This window comes from Prosopis cineraria, unplaced genomic scaffold, assembly GCF_029017545.1.
Source record: "Prosopis cineraria cultivar Desert tree isolate PC_DT_omini unplaced genomic scaffold, ASM2901754v1 PC1, whole genome shotgun sequence".
Classification (NCBI taxonomy): Eukaryota; Viridiplantae; Streptophyta; class Magnoliopsida; order Fabales; family Fabaceae; genus Prosopis; species Prosopis cineraria.
In genome coordinates this window covers 12,833,174-12,860,155 of record NW_026555332.1, presented here as the reverse complement: position 1 = coordinate 12,860,155, position 26,982 = coordinate 12,833,174, and the positions used below count along the sequence as shown (strand labels likewise).

General features: G+C 31.4%; 2 protein-coding genes across 7 annotated transcripts; both read right to left on the bottom strand.

Moving 5' to 3' along the window:
• Window positions 1-3,061: 3,061 nt before the first annotated feature.
• Window positions 3,062-8,605, bottom strand: LOC129308793 (probable serine/threonine-protein kinase At1g54610). Its single transcript, XM_054950171.1, has 7 exons — window positions 7,797-8,605; window positions 6,951-7,235; window positions 6,549-6,866; window positions 5,826-6,047; window positions 4,862-4,956; window positions 3,895-3,997; window positions 3,062-3,600 (listed from the first exon to the last, which is right to left on the bottom strand). Exons 1-7 carry the CDS (start codon window positions 8,214-8,216, stop codon window positions 3,241-3,243), a joined length of 1,803 nt encoding a protein of 600 aa, XP_054806146.1. The 5' UTR covers window positions 8,217-8,605; the 3' UTR covers window positions 3,062-3,240.
• A 9,763-nt stretch (window positions 8,606-18,368) lies between these two features.
• LOC129310984 (light-harvesting complex-like protein OHP2, chloroplastic) lies at window positions 18,369-22,304 on the bottom strand. Of its 6 annotated transcripts, none has more exons than XR_008593205.1 (4): window positions 21,739-22,281; window positions 21,144-21,270; window positions 20,805-20,907; window positions 18,641-18,764 (listed from the first exon to the last, which is right to left on the bottom strand). XR_008593205.1 is itself a non-coding variant. In XM_054952928.1 (3 exons), coding segments are annotated over exons 1-3 (438 nt in total). In that variant the 5' UTR covers window positions 22,161-22,304; the 3' UTR covers window positions 18,369-18,649. The 6 variants fall into 6 exon arrangements, 4 of the variants coding, with proteins under 4 accessions (XP_054808903.1, XP_054808881.1, XP_054808872.1 ...); XR_008593207.1 differs by having other exon boundaries at window positions 21,188-21,270; XM_054952928.1 differs by lacking the exons at window positions 20,805-20,907; window positions 21,144-21,270 and having other exon boundaries at window positions 18,369-18,764; window positions 21,739-22,059; window positions 22,159-22,304.
• Window positions 22,305-26,982: the final 4,678 nt, after the last annotated feature.

Sequence of the window (26,982 nt, the reverse complement as noted above, 5' to 3'; positions counted from 1 at the left end):
TATCTGTTTAAAAAAGCCTATATAGACAAGTTCGATCCTAACTTTTTTCAACTGAATTTGAGCTAGTCTATCGAGTTTGACCAAAATTATCAATTCTTTATACATATAAATCTGATAATTCTAGTGCCTAAACTTATTTAGATTAGACTCAATTTGAAAATGGCTTATTTGAATCAGGGTTAAAGTATCTTACCTTTTTAAAAAAGCCTATATAATTAAGTTGAGCTAACTTTTTTCGAGTAAATTTGAACTGACTTATTAAACTTGGCTTGAACGACTAGCTCTAACAAGTTGAGAAAAAAGTTCTTTTATATTCATCAAAATTATATTTTAAGAAAAATCTAAAAACACGGAAGTACAATATAGAAAGAAAGTAATATTTAGTAAGGAAACCATGACTTGTATAGTTTGACACTCATTTCCCCTAATTTGCAATTTTGTGATTACTAATTTACAAGTGGGATTCATTTATTTATAAAAATTACATTATTTTATAAAGGGTTAGATGTCAAATTTTCTTTTATATTATAGATCTAAGAGTTTATGAGATTCTAAACTCATTTCTAGTGTAACATTTGCCTTCAATATTTATATTACCCTTATCGTTAATAAATATTAACTTTAATCATTAAATGATCAAAAAATTATAAAAAATAACTTCAAAAATTACCCAAAAAAATTGTGCTCTTTTGTTATTTCTTTTATTCTTGCATATAATTTTGGAAATCATTTTTTATAATTTTTTGATCAATTAATAATTAAAATTAACTCTTATTAATTTCAGAAATGACATTGCATTATTTTTAAAAATTGAAAACAAATTTTATATAAAAAATAAATTTAAAATGTCAGGTGCCTGAAAATATAATTTAAGGATCATTTAATCCTTTTATAAAAGATAAATAGTGTGGATTGCCGCAAATGTTCCCTCATGCTCTGCATTGCCAGCTATCCTTTATTCCCCGCATTGACTCCATGCGTTTACCAGACAAGTCGGACTTCATTGTCTAGTTTCCTTGCATTGATACATAACAAGTGTTATCCTATTACACGGACTTAATTACATAAGTTTTACAATATTATTTTATTATATAAATAATTAAATTTTTGAATATATTATCAATTAAAAAATCTCATTCAACAACTTTCATGATGTTATATTTGGATGAGTGAAAATTTAAATTAGGATTTAAATTTAAATTTAAATTTAAAATAAATTCCTCATTTAGATATATAAAATTTGTTTATAAATTTAAATTTAATTCAAATCTAAATCCGTATTTCATTCTGATTGTGTATTGTAGAGAAATGCATGTACATTGAACTGCTAGACCATTGATCTCTTAAAAACCTGTCAATTATATCAATAAGGGATTTAAGCATTGTAATTTTTTTTATTAAAACTAAAAAACTTATTCTTAATATAAGTAAACCACTTGAATTAATTAAATGTCAAATTTGATTTTAAAAACACTCTATTTTTAACTCAAAAGGTCATATTTGGTATGGATAAAAGGTTTTTTCAAAAGATATGTATGTATGTATGTAGAATTTTTTATTTTTCTAATATATTTGGTACTCATTATTTTAAGTTACTAAGGAATTGATGCTTTCCTTATATTTGCAAAGTATACCTCATTTATTTAGACTAAGAAACATGTATAATTTCATATAACAAAAAATGAATTGTCATTTGTCAATTTTGCCCTAAATTATAAAGCATTTTGAAGATTTTACAAACAAAAAATCTATAATTTCTTCATACCAATTTTTTAATACTAAACATATTTTTAGTCCAAAAATTATATTTCTATATTGAAGCTTCTTTCTCTCTTCATTTCCTTTCCATTTAATTTCCTTAAAAAATGGCTGCATCCTCTTTAAAAAAAAAAAGGAGCAAAAATCTTAGACCATTTTCGTGAAATTCAATTCTTGCTAGAAAGCTAAACTCAAAAAAGAAAGCTTCAATAATTCATGAGAGCTAAGACTGAGACAAGGCCATTATGAAGAGTGACATGATATCCCACCTCATTGCATGTGTTGTGTAAAAAAGGACAACTATAACGATCTAAGTTCCACATTAATAGTAGAAAATTTATTTGTTTTGTTCTTTTGTCCTTTGATCTCTTTCTTAAAGCCAAGTCAAGTGAGCTCCTATTTATGCCATTTTTCTTGGTGATTTCTATTTGTCTTTTGAGCAGATATTTTTATTTACTCAGTAAGATGCTATGCTTGAAGCAACATAAATTATTTTTGGCACTTCAAACACTGTTACTTTCCTTTTTTGCCCCCTGATATTAAACATTGTCAATTAATAAAATTAAAGAAACATTTCATAGGTATTCAAGTGTGACGGAGAAGAAAGAAGTTACTGGTCAAAACCCTTCATAGGAGATCCTTTCCAAAACCATCTAACATAAGCTTAAACAAATTGCTGGATATTCAAGTGAAATAGAAAAACCTACCTTGAAAGCTAACTATTAATGTGAAAGAACCGATCTACTTAGACAAACAATTCAAAATCTATAGCACTTCATGCCAGACTAAGACATTGCGACTATTAAGTTACCATCAACATCATTTTGAAGACTATATCTATACTCTGCCATTATAACTGAAGAAAATGAAGGTGGATTGGAAGTATTAACATCATAACAATAAAACAATTCCAAAAACAGTTTTATTACTTTAGGAAGCTATTCTTAGCTCCTCCATAAAGTTAAATTTACTAGTTTTTCATTCACTGATTCAATATTATCATTATCTTTTCATTTTTAAAATGCAAGTAGACAGTAGTAAGTATAATGCCCAAAGAGTTTTTTTTAAAAAAAAAAAAGAAAAAAAATATCACATTAGCATAAAAACCCAAGACAGTAACCTTGAGTTAGTGAAAAGTTTATTGAAAAGCATGAACAATTTATTTGATGCAAATAGAAGATGAAGGGAATCATGCGTTCTCAGCTGCTTTTATTTTACACAAGCCAAGCAAAATATAATGTTAGAAGTCTTAGTTTTATGCCGATACTAAATATCATGGAAATCGCACTAACTGTGGACAACATTAAATAAAAAGAGATTATATTCATTTCATATTAGTCTTATAAATCAACAAATACAATGTGAGGAAACAAAACCTTCTGCTTCTTACAAGATACAGAATCAGTCAAGAGTTACTGAAAAGATTACTCAAGGGAAGTTCAAGAATGCATGGAACAGAGAGCAAAAAATATTGCTGTGAGCTTACGTGTCATCTATGGCAGTCTGATCATCTGTTTCAAGGAGTAAACGGTCCTTTTGTCTTGAGATTCTGAAATCTCTGGCGGAAGTAGACCTGCGGGCTGGGCAAAATCTGTATTGAGCATCTTCTCCCCTGGCTGCACGAGGTTTTGACTTCGGTAAAGGAGGAAATTTATCAATGTTTTCACCACCATTATCATCGCGATTTGTTCTGAGGAGCAGCTTTTGATCTGAGGACACATCTGGAGAGAAGATAGGTGAAGAATCCTTTGCCTCAGTTCGATTTAAACTTGATGAGGTACTACTGGTTGTGCTGCCCAGTTCGTCAAGTGGGACGTATGTATCAGCATTCTGTCTTGATTCCTGAAATTAAATGTGAACATGTTTACAATATGCAGATAACTTTAGAAAGCATGGACATAGACATAAAATGAGGGCTCATCCATGATTTAAAGCACAGCGCTGTGGTATGAAGTGTCTGTGATTTATAGCTGATGAGCAAAAATACGGGGCACCTAATGTAAGAACCAATATTACTCAAAGCTTCAAGGGGAATTAGTTATTAGCCACCATCTATTAGTTGTCAATTTGTCTTGGATGCAAATTTGCATCATAAAAGGTAAGGGAGTTTCTTTTAGCTCATAGTTTAATTCTTACTTCTTTAGAAGACATAGTGGCTTCTGCTGGCTTTTCAGATACCAGACTCTTTCTACGACGCTCGAGTAATGTATGGGAGCGTCTAATTTTAGAATTCATGCGCCTGTAAACATTAGCAAAGCAACCAGATTCCATTAAATCGTTATCAAGAAACAAATCAAACTATATAAAGATTTTTGAGAAAATACAACAGTTGATTCCTCTACTTTTAGCATATTTTGGTATTAATCTCTATACTTTTTTTTCCGTTGCTCCTATTCCCTTAAATTTCATTTGCTTGTAATGTTAATCCTTATCATTATTGAGAGAGTTAAATCTATTGATGTATGCATAACTCTATTAATTATGTTGTTGAGTTGGTAAATTATAATGAGTTAGACACTGTATAATTGAAATGGCTACTAACATTTCTGCCTTTCTACCCTAGCCATCACGTCATCTTCTTTTCAAAGATTCACCCATCATGCGGATTCTGATTTGATGTCCTACTTCTTTCTTTTTGCCTTCTACTCATTTCTTAAACAACTCATTATAATTTTAATAAGTCAACATGAGAAGTAATGGGGCTCATGCACATTAGCCACTGTCAAGTTCTTAGGATCACATTGAAAAATACAGAGACAAACATTACAGATGAACGAAACTTAAAAGAGTAGGAGCAATGAAAAAGGACTAGAATCAACGAAAAAGAATATAAGGACTAATACCAAAATAAACTGAAAATATAGGGACCAACAATTGTCTTTTCCCAATATTTTTTTCATTTTTTTAAATTAAATTTGGAAATAGGTTTACAACAAGATAATCATTCATTTTTTAATTGAAATAAGATTATCATTTAATATCACATATTGAATACAAATTTCAATAGTATGGACATATTTTAGAAAGTAGAAACGTACAATAATCCAACTAAAGGGGAACAGTAAAGCCTGCCTGAAGCCCTTGTCAAGGGAGAATGACTTACTTCATTTGTTCATCGGCTTGATCTTGCTCTTCATCTTCAACGCAGATCACAGGAAGACCAGAGAGGTCACATGCTAGTGGACTTGTATAGAAAAACTGCAGGCAAATTATTCTCATTAAGAGATTTATATCTCACGGGAATATTCAAATATGTATAACGAGTCAGAAAAGCTATGAGAAAGACAACTAGATAAAGAAATAATTGTTCAAGTTTATGATAATTACTGTAAACAAAAAGAACTGAAACAGGGAGGTGAAAGATCTATTTGAAAAGTATAATATGATGGAGAAGAGAAAATTGGACCATTCAAACTTGATTGGCTCAAATTCATAGATGAATAATTTAAAGCCTCTCAGCTAAAATTTATCAAAGAAAGCTATACCAATCTAGAGGCTTCTTCTTACAACAACAACAACAACAACAACAAGCCTTTATCCCACTAGGTGGGGTCGGCTACATGGATTGCAAGACGCCATTGTGCTCTATCATTTATTAAGCTTTTAGAAATATTATTAATTAAGAGATCACGTTCAACAACTTCCAAGAGTGTTCTCTTAGGCCTTCCTCTACCTCTCTTAATCGGACTCAAAGTTATATGTTCCACTCTTCTCACTGGTGCCTCCCTTGGTCTTCTTTGTACATGCCCAAACCATCTCAACCGATTTTCTACCATTTTTTCCTCAATAGGTGCCACCCTCACTTTTTCACGTATGTGCTCATTTCGAATTTTATCTTTACGTGTATGTCCGCACATCCATCGTAACATTCTCATCTCTGCTACTCCAATTTTATGCTCTAGAGGCTTCTTCTTAAAGGGAACAAAATTATAAAACATTCCAATATATATCAGTTTAAGGACATAAAACTGTCTCATAGACTTTGATATGCTGATTCATAAACCAGCAAATAGCAATTGAAGAGCTTGAATCAGTATTGATCAATGATCATTCTACCCATAACTCACTTGATTTTGGAGAGCTTTAGAGGCAGTTCCACGGTAAGCAGGGTCCAAGGCAAGTAGAGTACATAATAGACCCAAAGAAGATGAAGGGAAATCTTTGAAAGTCTCTACAAGGCAGGGTCTATAAGACTTTGGAGGCCTAAAAGTCCCAGCAGCTTTGAATTTCTTCCAATAACCCTCTGATGGTGTACCACATAGCCTGAAAATTCTATGAAGTTGCTCCACCTGAAAGTAGAGTGTTTATGATTTGAAGAACCAAATAAAACAAGATAAGGAGGCAACTAACAAAAAAGGCGGGGAAGGAAAACACATGAAGCAGCAACCAAAAAGAAGAGATGAATTATTATAAAGATTAAATTATATTTTTTGTCCTTGGAAGATAATAATTTCTTAATTTGGTCCTCCATAGTATAAAGTATGAACCTCTCATCACCCATTAGTTTTCTCCCAATCAATTCAACTCCTCTGTTTGTCAATGTAACATGAAATTAATTGAGCCACTGACCTCGGCATCTAGCCTAAATGTGGCCGTCAAATAGATGAAGTGGCCCTGTTTATTAAACAATAAAATTGATTGGATGAAAATAAGAAAATTAGTGAATAACAAAATTGAGAGGGATACACTTTTGAGGACCAAATTGAAAATTTTGTAATCCTTAAAGGACAAAGGCATCATTGCCAAAGACTCTGAAAGTTTGGATACTGCCATTATCTGGGCATTATCACCTCTGTTCTGCCAGGCATAATTGGAACCCCTGTAAACATTTCTGCCAGGAGGCATCCGGCACTCCATAGATCAATACCAACTCCATAATCTGTGGCACCTAGCAACAATTCAGGAGCTCTGTACCATAGTGTCACAACCCTGCTTGTGAGAGGCTGGTTATGGTTGGGATTATAATAATTGGCAAGCCCAAAATCTGCAATCTTAAGCATCCCACTTTTATCAATCAAAAGGTTTGACCCTTTGATATCTCTATGCAAAATGCCCCTATCATGGCAATGCTGCAGACCTGAAAGCAATTGATGCATATAGGCCTTGACCTGCCAAAAAAAATTTCAGATTACTAGAGTGACTCTAGCAAACCAAATGCTTAAATGCTAAAGCCATCAAAGAGAAACTTTAACCTGTGGTTCAGTTAGTCTCTCTTCGGGACAAGAAACTATCCTGGCCAAGTCTGATTGCATGAAGTCAAAAACAAGATAAAGACTATAATGCATTCTTGAAGTAGCCAATCCCTTGAGTTTTACTACATTGGGATGATCCAATCCCCGTAATATCATAATTTCTCTTGCCATGAATTTAATGCATTCAGGCCTGGATGTGTCAAGGCGCACCTTCTTGAGGGCCACTGATTCTCCAGTGTTTCGATCTCGAGCTTTATAAACATTGCTATAAGTTCCCTGCCCTACCTGCAAAATATAATATTTAATATAAGTTGAAGTAATTGGCTGATTCACATCTACCATTGTCCATTAACCTGACTCAGGTGCTGTGGTCGTTGGGGGAATATATACTACAACATACTTAAACGTATACTGGTAAGCCTCTGAAACAAGCATCCACAACACCAATAACAAGTGTTTGTGCGGACCTCGTTTCAATTTCTACAAATAAATCAGTAAATTGAAACCTTATTGTAACAACTTGTGATCTCCATTCAAATATACATAAATTTGAGACTGTTGATGATTCAAGCAGAGAAATTGGTTAAAATTGACAGGACGGATACTGCTTTAGTACATTATGAAGACTGTTTCAATGTACCTTTAAAATTGATCCTGAAGTAGAGGTTAATACTAAGAGTTGAATGCTCAAGGTATTATCACTTTTTCTTTTTCTTCTTCTTTTTTAAAAAGGAATCCTACAAAAAGCATTCTGTACAGATGGCATTTTCTGTAATCCTTCATTCTAGCCATAACAAACTCACCTAAAAAGACTTTTAACAGAATGCACGGGAAAAAAAATAAAACCTTATTGATCATAATGTACGATTCAGCACTCTTGGGAACCAAACCAGCCAATGCTTCCTTTGGAACGTTATCAACTAGCCATTTGGGCCATCCATCAACCATCTCATCTTCGAAAGACTTCCTTGATACCTTCGAAATATTACGCACAGCATGCTTCTTTCCCTCTCTGTTATTCAATCTCCCCTTCTCTTTAACTCTTTCAGGACCAGCAACGCCACCATCCTGTCTTTTGTCATTGCCCATACCAGACTCAACCTGGTGCTCCCTGGGTTCGCGCTGGTTTTGCCGGCCATACTCCGTCCGATCAAATTTCCGCCCCGTGGATCGTCTATGAGCAATAAAGTCATCATCTCCGGCATACCCATTCTGTAATTCGAACCTCCCAGAGGGCCTAGATGACTTAACCTGGTGAGAGCCCATAGTCCTCTATGATTCGAGTCTCATGGTGATGGCATTCGCAGTGTCCAGAATAATAGGTGACATGAAGTAACAAAGAAGAAGAAGGATGCAAAAGGGTATTTAGGTGATAGAAAAAGAAAATGACTGTAGCATGATGCGAAAGATTCTGGCCGTCCTTGGCCGGCATATTCGGACCTTTCTGGGTTTTTAAAGACGAATTCTTAGCTATCTCCGTTGGGATGGAAGGGTGTGATAGAGACAGAGATTGCGACTACGCAGTTCCAAAATCCAGAAAAATGAATTCGCAGCCAAATGTTGAGCCTTGAAGGCTTCAACTAGGGACCGATAACAGCAAAGAGAGAGACTTCTGACTTGGACTCGTCACTCTTGAGCTCGATCGATCTTCGATCCTCCTGCCGGCACCATGTAGGCTGTTGGAGTCCGGTCACTTTATATTAACGTGATTGTCATTGACCCAAATTACAAACAAAAATTTGGCAGAATAATAATAAAGTCCCAAAAAAATAAATTGACGATAATTAAATTTTTATAAAATATATTGTAAATATAAATTTAAACAATTATAAAAATTAATTAAATTATAAATTAATTATTATATTTAAAATTCAAATATTATATTTAAAATTTAAAATTTTAATTTTATAACCGTTTAAATTAATATTTGCAATTAATTCTTAAGAAAAATTTGATAGAAAACTGTCATAAATTTATTTTTTTTAACACTTAACTGTCATTCTCTTTAAAAAAATTTGACATATTTATATATATAATTATTTTAAAATTTTAAAATCATTTAATTTTATAGCAAACATTTTTTAATTTAATATTATTTTTTAATTCAATCGATTGAGAAGCAACTTTTATGGTGCATTCAAAACAGGAATGAAAAAATCAAGTCAGCCACCCCCAATACATAATATAAAGAATCCAAAACTCAACGGAAATTATATAAAAATCAAATGGTATGTACAATTTTTTAACAAACTACTTAAACCTTACGTACTGTCCATAAAATATTATGTCCAACGTACGATGATATCGTCAACCTCTTCTTTAGAGAATAGATCCGCAATGTCAAATATTTAAATTAAAGTATAAAATTACAATTAAAATGTTGACTAACTAATTCAAATAATAATAAAATTAGTTTTTTAAAAATATATTTACCTCATTAATAAATTCAGTCATTTTCGATGTGATGATGTTGAGCATGTACCTCATCATATAAATGCTGCACAAACTAATTTTATGTAGTTGCTTACGACTCTGTATAAATGTGTGTGTGTGTGTGTGTGTGTGTGTGTGTATATATATAAAACCAATCGATAATAAATCTTAATAATTGAATAAGTTAATAAAATATTAGATTCACTCACCTTTAGCTTGATCCATGTAAGATCCTTGAGTTCATGTGCATGCTTTTTTTTTAGGACCATTGTTTGGTGAGTTTTAATTTCCCTATAATTAAGATCACGAGATTAGTAACTAATATATTCATAAAAAATTGAATTGAATAATTGTTGTACAAGTATACTTACAAGTATATCATTTCCTTCATGTGCTTGCTTGGTTTGTAATAGAGGGAGCATAAAAAGAGGACTGTATTACTCTCAATAAAAGAATAATTAACTACTAATGGTCCCTGCAAAATAGTAGAGTGAGTTATAATAAATCCACATTTAGCAAAAAAAAAAAATTAATTGTAAATTGATCCTTACAAGATGTATGGAGTCATGAAAATATTCTTTTTGACTTCATATATTCTTTGTTAGAAGTACCAGGATCTTATTTCTAGAATATTTCCTTTCTCTATCATGAGATACAAGCAAAGAAATCCAAAATTATCACATTTGCCCAATGTGATGCACAAACGATGGAGATACCTGCGATAATGTAAACATGTTAGTTGACTAAACTTAATAAGTTAGTTTAATTATATTCAAGAAAAACATATTTATCGCATAAATAGCTCAATTGATGTTATGATAAGCTAACTTTTTGAGAGAAGTCAATTTAAATCTTTCCATTCAACCATAACTAAATTCTCCATACCCACAACATTCTTTTCCTTTACAAAATTTTTTTCTTTGAATGATTTATCATATGAAAAAAATTATTTGTTAAAGAAGAGTGAACTACAATGACTGCGATTGTAACAAGGGCTATGGAAGTTTCAATAGGGAAAGATTTAGCGAGAGAAGTTAAAAAGAAAATAGATAGTTAATAAAAAAAACATGATAGTTGGGAAAGAAATATTTAAAAACATGTAAGAAATTACATACTGTAGCTTAAACTATACTCACAAGTCTCTTGGACCACACAATAAAAGTACCAACAGCTTTAAACACAGTCTTGACCTCGTCAGTAGGGAATAAGCCAAGCGCCTTTGGTACTTTTACATCTTCTATCACTACTTTTACTTGATCTTCTTATATTTACTTATGGTAGATGGTTTGCCCCAAAGTGTAAATGCTGCCAAGAGCAATCCAGTATCTATCAAGGTCCTCCAGATATAGCTTACACGATTCACCAATATTTCATGTTGAAGGACCCTCTAACATATGTCCAAGAATATTACTCCCTTTTATGTTGTGAAATCTAGGAGACTATATATGAGTTGTATCAGTAGTTGTTGCTTGTCATGTGGTCATAAAGGTCATCATTTTTTTCTTTCATTTTTGCAAGCTAAGCTTCTAGGAAAGCTTCCAAGTAAGCTTTAATTAAAGCTTTAGCATCTTTCATTGCTTATTGCCTTACATTATTCATTATTGTTTCTAGCTCCTTTTTAGTAGCAATGCCCAAGCTACTGGGACGTGCAGGTTCTCCAAAATAATCTTTAATTCCCATACAAAATCCAATACCTCTAACACACCCCGGATGCTTTGGATTGCTTATAGGAACCATTAAGATGTCAATTCTACCATCTAGAGTGAAGGATTCTTGAGCTTGTTATTTCTTAAAAGCCTCCTATAATAAACAAAACAAAAATCATCACAGAAAATATGAATAACTAAACTAAAAATCATAACAAAAAATTAAAGGATTAAATGGTACTTGCAACCTTTTCAGCAACCTTGTGTACCTTCTTGCTTGCATACCCTCATTTCTTATATTGACAACCATATCTCCATTTATCCTCATGTGAGATAGGCAATGGTGGGGAAATGAGAATAGAAGGATCGCATTGAACTTCTTCTTCTCTCTTCTTCAATTTCTTATCCATCAAGATATCGTCAACTTGATCATAACCCCTATGAGACATTATGTGGTGACATTCATTTCTTTGAGCAATTTCTTTTCCCTGTGCTCATTTCTCCTATTGACTAATAAGAAATTAACAAATTAATACAATAAATTAAATTAAATTACTAAAATTAAATCAATTAGAAATGGATAAAGCATAGCTTTTTCAAACGTCTTAATCCTGTAGAATTCTTGCCAAATTTGTTCATCCAGAAATTGGTATGTCTCAAGAGAATTAGGACGAGGTTGACCTTCTTTCAACTTGATGTGGATAAATTTCCTCAAAAGGTCAGTCTTAAAGCCTCTCTAACACTCTTCACAATATTTTAACAACTGTCTCCAACACGCTGGATGATTTAGAACATCACAGGTAAACTGCAATTAATAATAGTTAGTATTTTACAAGTAAAATCACACATATTTATAATTTTACAATGATATACTTAAATGCTTTCTTAAATTTGTTCCTTCACACATTCTAGAACATCAAGCCAATTATCAAAAAAGATACTAAGTTTGTTATATGACAAGAGTCTAAAGTAGTTGATAAACTTAGCCTTATTTGGTCCTTCTGATTTTCACTGTCGATTGAACTAGATTGGTAATCTATGCCCAATATTCCTACTTAAGATTAGCTCTCTTTGTCATATGCCCTATCTACCCCTCCTTACTGACTAGCTCTAACTAGGATCACTAGCACCACTCTAAGTTTTCAACTAGCTTAAAGTAACCTCTATAGCCAATTGGCTTTAAGTACTGTTAGTAGGTTCGCTTTGATTCTTCTCTATGTTCATAAAAATAAAATACAAAGAATTATAAATAAAACATAATTCAAACAATACAAAAATAAATAAAACATAATTCAAACAATCACTTCTAAAAAAATATAAAACTAACATTAATTTTAAAATTAAATTCATATGGGGATATTCTCCCATATGCCTTTATGGTAATTACTTCTTGTAGTATATTTATCATCTATCTCATCTACATTCAAATTGAGTAGTCCTAACGAGAAAGTAAGAGTTTCAGAAATATCAAAGCTTGTTTTATTTTTGTCATCATTATCAATCACCATTTTTCTTCAAGAGCTATTAATTAACTTTTATTTATCAAATCAATGACATAAAAAATTTATTTTGCTTGGACTGTTATAATAAATAGCTCCTCCCTATAAGTTAGTCTTTTACGAATAACTAATGTAAGTCTTAACTTATTCTCTTGAACACCATTGATAGGCACTCTAAATTTTGTATAGTTAACCTCTCAAATCTCTTTAATGATCACAAAACAAGGCATGAATGCCAATTTTAAATTCTTATCTTTCTTACTTGAAAAGTGCATAGCTTTAGCCATTATCATAATTTTACTATTTTGCACAGTATTTTTCTCATCAAAAGATTTTGTATAAAAGGAATACTAATTAATATCATATGCACTTAACATATCACACTCAAGCTAAGACCCATTGCCAACCATTTAATAGTATTAGAAACACTATCTTCATTTAAGACTTTTTATTTGAACCAATCTACAAAAGTGCTATTGTGCTCTTGCAAGAATATTTGTTTAGTCATTCTCAGCTGATTGCATTCTACCTTTAGAAGTTCTTTATGTGTATCTATTTAGATTAAAACCTCATCAATATTATTCAAGATATATAAATGAACTTCTAGCACTCCATCATGATTCATGCTCTTTGTTGATACCCATGTGTGCCTTGACCTAATTACCTCCTCTCATGATGAGATTTAAAAGCCTAATTGGTTCTGTACTTGACAAGTAATTAGAGCTAAATTTCATAGCTTTTTTAGCAACTATTTTTGAATAATAGATGCTTCAAGTTGGTATGGATTCCTCATATACCCTTTTAATATTTTCATATATCTCTCAACTAACTACATCCATCGTAAGTAGACAAGGCTACACATTTTTACTTCCCTCGCTAGATGAACAATTAAGTGTGTCATAATGTTAAAAAATGAAGGAGGAAAGTGCATCTCAAGTTGACACAAGATAATATAATCTTATTGTTCCAAATTCATTCAATTTAAAGGGATCAACAACTTTATTATATATCACAAATCTTTTTTCAATATATCTTAAATGGCTACTAGTAATAACTGTTGCATCAAGACATGACAATCGTGAGACTTTAAACTTACTAGTTTCAACTCTTTTATCAACAAAAGCTTATTAATATTTCAAGAATATCCTGAGGGAATTTTGATCTCATATAAACACTCAAAAAAACTTATTTTCTCAACCTTAGACAATGTATGAGGGGCCGGAGGATAGTAAATCCACTTACCTTCTAACCTCGAGTGTAAATTCTATTTTATTCTCATTTCTTTTAAATATAATCTTGCATTCACACCATCCTTCATCTTACCTAGTATGTTTAAAAGTGTTCTAATAATACTATCACACACATTTTTTTCATGTGCATATCATTAATACAATGCCTCACTTCAAGATGGCACTAATATAGAAGATCAAGGAAGATAGACCATTTGATCCATATATTTTTGGTACTTGTATTCTTTTGAGTCTTACGAAGGATAACATTGACGTTTTTCACCCGTTCATAGACTTATGCCCTATTCAAAGCATCTGGAGCATAAAGGTGCTCTTGGTGGTTATGAAAAGCTTTCTTTAAATTACAATAAGGGTGGTCTCATCTAAGAAATCTCCTAAAGCTAAAGTAGATTGTCTTCCTTCCATTTAAAGTTGGTGGTAGCATTTGTCTTCTTCATAAATTAGACATGCTTTATGACCTTTGACACTATACCCAAACAAATTCTCATATGCAGAAAAGTCATTTATAATGAAAAAGATCATAGCATGTAACTTAAAATTCTCCTTTTGATTTATATCAAACACATCCATACCTATCTCCCACAACTCTTTTAAGTCTTCAATTAAAGGTCTTAGGTAAATATCAATGTCATTTCTAGGTTGTTTTTTCCTAAAATTAATATGGATAGCATCATGTACTTTCATTTCATGCACAAGCAAGGTGATAGGTTATGAATCACTAAAAGAACAAGTTGTGAGCTATATATTCCTAAGGCTACCATAAGGATTCATTCCATCAGTAGAAAGTCCAACCCTAAAGTTTCTTGATTCATTTCCAAATTCAAAAAATAATTGATCAATTTTCTTCTACTAAGGAGAATCAGCTAGACATCAAAGTTTTTCACTGGATATCCTCTCATCCGCATGCCACCTCAAGTTCTTCGCATCGTTAATATGTACAAACAAACTCTTGAACCTTAATATAATCGAATGATACCACAAGACCTTTGTAGAAGTCTCCTTCTTTTTATACCATGGTGCCTCACATTTTAGACACTTCTCCTCCCCTTCAAGATTTTTTTGGTAAAGCATACAATCATTAAGGCATGCATGTATCTTTTTAAAATTTATACCCATTGTGCACAAGATCTTCTTGGCATCATAGTAATGATTTGGTAGTACACCATCATTTGAAAACATTATTTGAAGTAACTCTAACAACCATGTAAAACTTTAATCACTCCACCCAACTCTTGCCTTTAAGGTAACTAGTTCTAACACCCTAGACAATAGATTGAAATTGATATACCTTGGGTATAGAGACTTCTCCACATCAATGCACAAGTTATTATACATATAAGCTCGTTTAGAGGCATCTTCCCCAACATTTTAGATCATGTCCTCTAATCAATTTTCATCCATAACTACATCATCAATGTTATCAATTTTCACATATTAAGATGTGTTACTATGATTTGAAATGAGGATGATGGAGACAAAGAGAGACAGACGAAGAGAGATGAACAGTCACAATGCTAAATAAGAAATGAGGAAGACAAAGGGTTTTGGGAAATTTGAAATAACTTGTAACATCAGTGTTCAGTTCACCTGATGTTAACAGTGATATTTAAATTTTTTTTATTTTTTAAATACTTTTAACATCAAGTAGACCACCTACATGATTGCCCAATATTAACAATAGTGCAATTTATTTTTTAAAATTTTTAAATACTTTTAACATTGGGTGGTTGATACACTCGATGTTAAAAGTAGTGAATTTTTCTTTTAATTTTTAAATACTTATAACATCAGGTGGACCATCCACCCAATTTTAAAAATAGTGAAATTTATTTTCTTAAAATTGAAAAAAAAAGGTTTTTAACATTGGGATTTTGTCCACCCAATGTTGAAAATAAGAAACAATATTGGTTCTAATTATAACAAATGTTGAAAGTCAATCAGCTATTGATTTAATTATAGAAATGTCATCATGTTCACTTTTTACATCATTTGCCTGTGAATTGATGTTAAAAGTTAGCTATTAAACTCATATTTTGTATTGGTGCCATTCCCACTACTATAGGTTCAAAGATGGATCTTAACTAGTTTGGTCTATCAATTTTCCCTCATGTCCAAACTAGACATTTAATAGGTTTCTGATTCAACTAGCCAAACAAAACAATTTGATCCTATTCTTAAAATATTGCTAAACATGATTTAAGATTCTCACAACTTAGATTTTGACTTTTTTAAAAAAAGAAATAAAACCAACTTTGAGATTAAGGACATATTTGATTTTGTTTCTAATTTATATTTTAAAAGAATTTTTTATAAATCAACTTTTAAAAATTGTTGTAAAACAAAATAAAAATAAAATCTTTTCAATTATATAAATTTAAAAACAATGTCAGAATATAAAATTTCCTTTAAAAAAAACCTTTTAAAAAAACATATCTTAAATGAAGTATTAAATGAATACTATTTTTTAAAGTTTATATTTTTATTTTAAAAAAGTAAGATTGTAAAATGTGTTTAATGAACTTTATTAATATATAAGATTTTATTTAAAAATATTTTATAATTTAGGATGGAGGGAATGCTGTAAATCATTACCTATCATTTATTATAATTCTCTATTATTACCTTCCGCTACCCCCACCATCCACCACCATGTGATTGATGATGATAGGCTTTGATGACAACCATCAATGGTCTTTAGCCAGCAACGGCCAAAAATAGCTTAGCTGGTGATGACCCACAATGACAGCTAGTGGGATACCAATGTTAATGAGAGTTGGTAACCATTAGTAATTAGTAATTCAATCAATTTTACATGGATTATGGGGGATATTACATGAAGGGAAGAAAAAATACTCTTTTTCACCTTCACACACAATGTTGTCTATGATTTTTTAAAAAAAAAATTTGGATTTTACGTAGCTTATTTAATTTTTAAAGTTTAATGATGATGATGATGATGATGATGATGATGATGATGATATAATACTAACAATAGTAATATTTTTAAACTTCTCAACTTTTGAGATAGCTTTTTCGTTTTTAGTTTATTTAATATTTCACCAAAGGAGAGTGATACATTGATGACAACACTCAAATTTCAAACTAGTTCTTCTAGTTTTTTTTTTTTTTTCAAATTTTGGATTGTACGTTGATTTTTTAGATGGATTTCCACAAATCATGTTTTGTTTTACTAAAAATCTAGATATAATACTAGTAAATTATGAGTTTGTAAACCCAATTCATATAGTTTTTATTGTCGAAGTTGACTATAAGTACGTCAGCCTGTTAAGGTTACCCTGGCATTTTGACTATTTTGATAAAATTTTAGCAGTTCATATATTTTTATCTAATTTTTATAATTTAATATTTTTAGCAATTTTTATGAAATATTAAATGATGTCCAAATTTCATCCCATGATTTAATAGGAAATTGAAAGGAGGTGGATAGAATCTATTTCTTAGGATCCAACGTTCTAAACCCGTCTCATTTTTCATAAAAAAAAAAATTTGTTAATTATGTGGAAATTCCAAATTCCTAGACAACAAAGGAGTTTTGTTTTATAAAACAAAATTGCTTCTAAGGACCATAGCTTTGAAAATTTGCAATAAGAGACGTTAATTGTATCATGTGTTGATTAAGAAGTTATTGATAATTATAGTCATAAAGTTTTCTTGTAGCTTTTGGAAGATGTGACTTGAAAAAGTCTTGAAAATTCCATGAAACTTTAGGAAATTTAATTGGAAAATTTAGAAATCATCAATTATGATTTTATTAAGTAAGATTCATCCAAGAAAGAATGGTAGTATAATAAGAAAGATAAAACTTGATAGTTACTTTGTAACTCTAGAAAATTTAAATGTTAAATTTTGAGAGACACTAGTTAAGAATATTTTCATCCCCTTGTGACTAAATTAAAGTCTTTTGAGCAATATGAATAATTTCAGTTAGAAGATATTTTCAGAGTAAATTTTACAAAATTGTGGCTATGTTCCTTTTTTATCTTTCATTTCAAACAAACTTTATTCTCTTCAATGTAGAAGACGTCTCATCTTCTTCAATGACTCAGACTGAACCCATACCTATGTTTTTTTTTGGCATGAAATTGTTATTATTACCCAAAAAAAGTTTTTTATTGACTTTGATTAATTGCCTCTTTGGTTTCATATTAAGAACTACTAAAACCATGATTTTGGTGGTTTCTAATGGGAAATCATGCATGCCTGACTCAGTTCTGACCATCAAGATTTCAACATTATGATAAGGGAATATGTGAGTGTATAGTATATATACATAACAAATAATAAAAAATTTAAGTGAGTTGAATTTTAAGGGCTCACCAAGGTTTATGAATACCTCCAAACTCAAAAAGTACTTACATAAGTACTTAAAAATTATTCATCAACTAGATCCTCACACCGACAATGAAATTTGAACCTATAATCTTGTCAATTATGAAATAAATCCTTATCAATTGGATCAACCTTTGTTGATTAAAAAAACCATATTCTTGTTCCTTAAATGGGAGAAGAAAACTTTGGACAGGAGGAAAAAAAAGTTAAAAAAAAACACACACACACATGCGTGCACAATAAGAGAAGAAAGCTTCTTGCAACGAGTAAGGATGAAACAAATCAGTCAGCATGGCATTCTTTACAGAAAGGATGGGAACTTGAACTATATGGACAGCATTTACTATTAAAAGTATTCATTCCAAATAAAGTATCAGATACAGAAGATTTACATAAGATTTGTAGACCAAACCAATCATAACATACCCCACTTCAAAGTATTCACGGCATGCTTTGGTTCTCTTTATGATCATCTTGGTCTACCTATCTTTTGTAAACCGAGTCTAGGTAACAAATTTACTTCATTCCAAATCTATAATCCCAAAATTTGACAGAAGGATCTTTACTTGACCAACAAAGTCTGAGCCTGTTGCATACTCTGTCAGCATTCCAACAGCAAAACCAAACATGGCCCATCTGTAACAATAAAATCCCATTTACAAAATCTAAATTGACATGTAACAATTAAGTGGAACATACCCAAAAAAAGAAAAGGCAGAAATATAGAAACTAGTGGGATAATCTCAACAGAATGCAACTCATTGAACATAAGAAGATGAGGAAATGATTCTTGGGATTGAGCTTTAAGGCTGGAATATCAGGTACTAACTGCAATATCAACAGTGTAGGAGAAAAGAATGCTGCAAAATCTGTGAAAATCTTTTTTCTTTTTAATAGATTGAGATCAGACTCCTTCACAGCATCATTAATCTGAAGTCCAAAATACCATTTAGGCCTCTTTCACTAGCCATTTTGAAGGAAAAAGAAATGAATAGGGACAATTAGTTTATGATATTAGCATTCATAAGCTGGATCAAAACAAAAGAATAGAAAGAATACCAATAATTTTACAATTGATTGTTTTATTAATCAAAATTTTTAACACTTATGCAGATGAATGTCTGCAAGCTGATTACCACCATATAAATTTTGGTATTCTATCCTTCATTCATGAATCTGTAGAGTCTGTGCTCAAGGTTTCTTCTTCGCATTGATGTGAGAAAAAACTTTAAGGAGATAGGTACATCAGCTCTCGAAGTTGAAGAAATGATATGGACTAAACAGGGAAAGGAAAATGAGGAATCAAGGCAATTCACATGAGAAATCTAACTCCTATTCAACAGAAGCACAAATCAATGTGAATTGCAAAGCTTCTTTAAATCAGCCTGCAGATGCTCTGGAATTGAGACATGAAATTAAATTCATTAGGAGCATCTGAAGGCTTTAAAAAAAAATCTTCTTTTCCATAATCTCCCAGTCCTTGGCAATACAACACAGTGAAAGAATTGATTGTGGTGCTACTATGATTTGGCTGATTTTCCTGCCTCAGAGATATACCAGCTAGTTTGTTTGTCAAACGAGAAAGGCCCATATACTGCAGTTCCCAAATTGCAGTATCTAAATATGTAAATGAGTCATGCTTGCCCATCTTTCTATGATAAATGGAACTACAACCGAATAATCAGATAAGATTTAGCCATTTTTAGTTTTCCAGATCAATATGCTGTACTCTAAAGACAAAACAAAACAACCAGTTTCATTTACAATTTTATGGGTTCAAGGTATCTCTGCTGCAGGGAAGACAACAACGAAAATACTGAAAGAATTATGCAGTTCGTACTTCTGCTGTTTTTCCCTTTACAAACCCAAAAAAATTAAAATCTGAATTCAATTTTTAATTTTGTTATCCTCTAATTGGTTTCACTATTTCTTTCTTCAACAATTGAGCTTGTCTTAAATTTCTAATGTACTTCCTTCCCTTATTTTACCAGAAATATCTGCAAGAAATTCTACTAAATGAGATTTTTGGAGTGACCATTATTGGTAGACATGCAAAAGCTGTTAACTCAAATTCTAGTCGTGTAAAAAAATTTTCATTTTAGTATAGAACCTAGTGTGTAGCACGTGTTAATCCACCTGTTATATGGGAAGGAAATGTTGCCCAAGGAAAAATTTGACAATAATGAAGTTTAATATCACTAAATAGGTTTGAATAGAAGCTTAAGGATGAAAAGTATAACTTAATCTGACATGTATGGAAATATTAATAGAAACCATGGTAAAATGCTGCTAATAGAATTGAGAAAGTTTGTTGTTGGAATGTAATAATCAACCTACTTATGTATCGTGATCTCATATCAATCAATGTGGGAATAGATAACTCAATATTTCCTTGATCTCTATCAATTGGCAACTCTTAGAAAGTCAACCTGTCTTGATCGGTAGCTATACTTTTTAACACTTCGCTCAACTTCTTTGCTGGTCAAAATCCTTCATGATTAGAAGTAGTCTTTTCAAATCTAGTTATCACCAACCCAAATACCAATTAATGCATATCTAAGTAGGATGAAAAACTTTATCCCAAAAGTTAGTTACAGAGGTGGAAGAACTAATGCACTTAAGTTCTTGAGATTATGGTTTATCCTATTCAAAATGAGATTAGGCAGACCATATTACCTTCATCACCATCCCATAAAAGGCCAATCTAATTACCAAATTCCAATTAAGTGATGGAATGATGACGAGAGACTTAGCCATAACTGTCACGAACCACCCTAACCTGAATTAAATATAAATCAGGCACCACAGTTACTAGAATTCCTGAAATTTTGCTAAAAGATCACCTTATATGAGTTAACTTATTGGTTATCCACATTTTCCTTTTCATCATAATCTACATGATCAAATGCATCACATAGAAGGTTGCTATCATAAATACAAGTTTAATAAGAGAGCTCATTTCAAAAGAGTAGTATATTAGGTGAAAACACTCTCTTTTAAACATATAAACCTTACTTTACTTGTAAGGCTTCTTAGTGTGAGACTCATGATAATGCCACCTCATTTGAGAGTTGATGTCCTTGGCAGCTCCACTTCATGACACTTCACTTGACCTCCTGTCAAACTCTCCATGGGCAATCCTCTCCATGAAAGTATTAATATCATGAGTACAAGTTTAAAGGGAGAGTCCATTCCAAAAAACTAATCTACTAAATAGGAGAACCCTTTAAACTTATAAACCTCACTTCACTTTTAAGATTCTCTGATGTGAGACTCATGAAAGCTACTACTACTATTATTATTCAAGACATTTATTGCTTAGGCAGAGTCTTGAAGGTATAAGGAAATTGGAAGGAGTAACCCCATCAATGTCTTGGCCCCAATAAAACTTAAAGGAAGCCCCCCCAACCACAGACATGAGATAGGACATCACATGGCTGTCCAAATATTTTGAAGAGCTGTGATGCATTAACACAGGTATACCTATGGACAGGCTCTCTAACTGAGTCATCTTAAGATATGAATATCACAATACCCTGGTGATTAAATCAAACAGTTGGTGACAATTTAACAGTAGTACCAAAATAAACTTGTTTAATTCCAAATATACCTTCCATTGCTAATCTCATTCTTCCCTATGAAACCAAACACAGGGCCTCGGTCCGTTTCTTCAAGCTTCTTCTGCTTGAAGTATTCCTGCAGCTCCTTCGCCTTTTGCCTCTGAAACTCCAATGTAATAACATTCCTGTCATTCCCAACAATAGCAGCTGCCTTCGGCGGTGGAGTCACGGTGGTTGACAGGGGAGAAGGCGACGGCGGAGAAGGAGGTGTAGGAGGAATGGGTTTCAGGGGTTGAGCCGCTGGTCTTCTGAGAGGATCTTGTGTCTGAGAACTCCTTATAGTGACACAACAAGGCTTGGAAGAAGAAAACCTGAGAGAAAAAGACGAAGTTGATGAAGACGTGCAAGAAGAGGGTGAGGAAGAAGAACAAGGAGAGATTTTGATGCATGGAATTGAAGCTGCCACAGACATTTTTCTACTTTGCGTGATGGAGATTCCCGCTATCTGTCTAATCTAAATCAAGCCCTCAAAATTTGGATTTAGATTGTTGTTGTGTAATGGTTTGTGGGTTTGGACGTTCGTCACATGCCAAAATCAGAGAAGTACGTGGTGTACATGTGGATAAGGAAAACTTGGAAGGAGGCTCTAGTTCCGAGTCCCTCAACATGTCGTTTACCTGATCACATAATGACACTCAAGAGAGATCCCCACCAACCATTGTATCAATGAATCTAGCTTGTTCGTGATTCAAAGGAGTACTATGATTAATTGATTATGCATCTCTGAATATGTGTTTTATTTTTCGTTTGTTAAAAATAAATAAATAAATTTAATTTTTTAACTTTAAACAATATTTCATTTTAGTCACTTCATTTTTTCAAGTGTTTTTTCAATTTTTTAACCCTAACATAATTAGTTACATCACAAAACTTTTTTAAATTTAATTTTTAAATATTGACAAAGTATTCTTAAATGTTAATATATGAATTCTAATTTTTTTAAAAATAACAATAATTAACATATAAAATAATTATTTGAAATTAATGGTGTTAGAGTTAAATGATTCAAAAAATTATTTATAAAATTAAGGGACTAATTAAAATCTTACATAAATTTAGAGGATTAAAAATATATTTTAACTAAAATAATAGCATCAGCCATTGAATCGTGTATGGTTATTCACGACTGCATTTTTTTTTTTTTTTTTGGAATCAGAGGCACCCTAAAATTAGGGGAAGGATCGCGGCATCTCACTTACAAGAAATTTACATGCTACTAAATTATAAGGTCATTTACAGCCAATTCTTTGAAAATTTAAGACTTGTATGTAAATGGAAATGGCTTAGAAAATTTGGAAGTCTAAGCGAAAATTTCAAAATGGAGTAGAAAATCATTTTTTTAAAAAAATAAAGAGTTAAAGTATATTTTCTTTCTCATACTTTCTTTTGAGGAGTACTAGATTCTCTGTACTAATAAATTAAATATTTTTTTCTTAAATTATTTTTCAAAGGAGCAAAAATTCTCCTCCATTAGTGATCCCTTAACTCCATTGTTTTTCTATTGACATGACATATTGTTTGGTAATAATTTGTCTACGAGCTCTTTTTATAGGAGTATTGGAAACTTTAAAATTTTATTAAAATAAAATTTAATAATATTATTAAAATATTTAACATCTTAGTATTTAATTTTAAATTAAATTATTTATAAATATTCATAAAAAAATATATTATTTTTTAAATATTAATAACTCAAAATATTTTTTCAAAAATTTAGAGATTACTTTTAAATTATGTGTAAATATTTATAAATAACAACAACAACAATAATAATATTTTCAAATAAATTATAGAAAATGACCTTATAAGAAAATTAATACTTCCTCCGTTAAAAAATGCAAGGTATTTTTAATCAAATTTCACCTCCAATAAAGAAGTTACCTACTTCAAACTCACCCTATCTTTTTATATTTACCCTTATTATATACTTTATAATAAATATAAAGTTACAATCAATAAAGATATTTTTAAAAAAAAAAGGCAATGATTACCTCTCAAAAGACTAAGAATAAATGCCTTACATTTTTAAATATCTAACTCTTCAAAAAATACCTTACATTTTTGAATAAAGGGAGTAATAATTAAGTCCTTTAAATATCTTAGGTCATTCTTTGTAAGGTTGTTGGTCAACTAACAATCTTTCTTCAAAATATTGCACTAATAAAAATTAAAATTGTGATATGTTGCAACTTTATATTAAAAATGAGGGAATGAACCTCCAAATAAACGGATAAAATTATTATTGTATTGTTGAATTTGCAACTCATTTTTTTAATTTTAAAATTAAAAATATATTGTATTATATGGAAATACCAATTAAGAACAAGTGATACTTTAGTTCTAAATACTCATTAATTTGACTGTTAGTTGACCCAAAAAAATTATAGAGAATGACTTAGAAAATTTAAGAAACTCAATCAATATTAATTTTCTTAAAATATTATTTTCTTGATAAATATTAAATATTTTAACAATATTTTATTAAATTTTATTTTAACAAAACTTCAAGATGCCTAAAACTCTTAAAAAAAGAGTTTAGAAACAAATTAGTATTAAAAAAAATGTCATATCAGTATAAAATTGCAAAGTTAATGAATCAATAATGGAGGGAGAATTTTTGCTTCTCTAAAAAATGATTTAGGGGAGGAAAATGCTGCACATATTAGTATAGAGTGTCCTTCCCTTATTAAAAGAAAGTACAAGAGGAAAAATGTGTAACATCCTTAGGTTTTAGAACTTAGAATTTAAAATTTTGGTAAGGGTAAATTAGTAGATTAGATTCATGGTATTTTTGGACCATTAATGGGTTTATTGAATCTTTGGGCAATCTTAAAAGTGAATTAAGATGAAATTTAGGTCAACTAGGCCGAGTGAAAGGCCTAATTAGCATGGTGGCTAGCTAAAACTCATGCTGCGCCACAGCGTAAAGCTCTTTTTTTGAGTTAAATGGGACACGAACAATGGATGATTTGTGAAAGGGAGAAAAGAGAAAACATAAGGGGTAAGGAGATGAGCCTTTAAGGCTACTAAGACTTCAATCTTTAACTATTTTAGAGGCACTCTAAGCTAGCAAAACATTTGGTAAGCTTCCTATCTATTCTCCTTTCTCTCTATCTAAAATTTATGAGGTTATGGGTAGTATGAGATGTTGATTTCATCTCCCCTTAGATTATAGCCAACCCCATTGTGTTCTTTGAGTCTATAGGAAGTTAATTTAAGATTTTAAACTTAAGTTTGATGATTTTATGGTGACTTAAAATTTTGAGCTAGGATTTAAATAAACCTTAGGCTTAAATTAGGGGTTTGAGAGCAAGTGGGTTGCATTATTGTGTTATCTAGGAATATAGATATTAAATGGCATTAACGAAATGTGTTGGGAGTATTGGTTAGGCTAAAGAGGAATTTTAGATAGGGTGGGTATCCTAATTTAGCAAAAAGAAAAAGGTGTTTATTAGAGTTGTAATTTTATGAATAATATTTAATATTGTAGATTAAATGTTGATTGGACTCTTTTGAGTGACTGGAGGCTAGCAGAATTGATAATTGCCACAATAACCCTTTTGCGACAAAAGAATTGAGGTAACCGAATAATCTAATATGTTTGCCTGTGTGTTTAAATGGTTTAGAGTTTGCAATATTCTATTTTAAATAGGTAATGCATGTGAAGTGGGACACACACACACATATACAACAAGCCTTTATCCCACTAGGTGGGGTCGGCTACATGGATTTCAAGACACCATTGTGCTCTATCATTTATCAAGCTTTTAGGAATATTATTAATTAAGAGATCGCATTCAACAACTTCCAAGAGTGTTCTCTTAGGCCTTCCTCTACCTTTCTTTATCGGACTCAAAGTTATATGTTCTACTCTTCTCATTGGTGCCTCCCTTGGTCTTCTTTGTACATGCCCAAACCATCTCAACCGATTTTCTACCATTTTTTCCTCAATAGGTGCCACCCTCACTTTTTCGCATACGTGCTCATTTTGAATTTTATCTTTACGTGTATGTCCGCACATCCATCGTAACATTCTCATCTCTGCTACTCCAACTTTATGCCCTTGCTGTCCTGTTAGATCCCAGCATTCACTACTGTATAACATTGCCAGTCTGATAGCAGTGTGATAAAACTTTCCTTTAAGTTTATTAGGCACCTTACGGTCGCAACTAATTCCTTTAGCTTTTCTCCAATTAAACCACCCAGCTTGAATTCTATGTGAAATATCTCTACTGATTTCGCCATCATTTTGAATAATGGCTCCCAAATATCTAAACTTTTCTACTTGAGGTATAATTTGATCTTTCAATTTCACTTCCAAATTATTGTCGAATAGTCCTTTATCAAATTTACAATATAAATATTCCGTCTTACTTCTACTCAGATGAAAACCTTTCGACTCCAATGTCCTCCTCCATAACTCAAGTTTGCAATTAACCTCTTCTCTTGTCTCTACTATAAGAACTATATCATCCACGAAGAGCATACATTTCAGAATTTCCCCTTGAATATATTCCGTCAAAACATTTAAGATCAAGTTGAACAAATAAGGACTCAGAGATGATCCCTGATGTAGTCTAATCTTTATAGGAAAATCCTTTGTTAGACCACTAGGCATTCTTATACTAGTTTTTATCCCCTTATACATATCTTGTATGGCTTTAATATAAGCAATCAGTACTCCCTTATGTATTTAGAAAATTGATTTTGGTAAAGGACTATTCAAAAATTGATTTTCTGCCTAAAATCTATATATAAATGTAATTGTGAAAGAGATTACAGATTGAAAATGCTGGTGATTTGTTTGGAACTAGTTATTATTATATGTGAATATGTTTGCATAGATTGTATAAGCATGATCATTGTGAGAGAGCAGGAGTACACCTTAAAAGGGTTATGTTGTATGAAATTTATATAGTACTTACTAGCATCTTAGTAGGCCTAGTGACCAGTTTTCTTATTTAAAAGTTCCAGTACTATCCATGATAAATTAGGCATACAACACCTCGGATATTCAAAAAAGGAGAAATTTATGGTTTAAGAATGGGTGAAAGTGCCTTTGGCTGGTTGCTTCTCATAATTGGTGAACTTAGGCTAGCCTAATCACATGAGCTTGGTCTTGTTAAATTATTAGCCCACAAATTCAATCAAAAAAAATAAAGTAGATATAAGGTAGAATGCTCAATTCTGCATTATTCTGAATGGAAATATCCTTATACTTATGTTATGTTGCT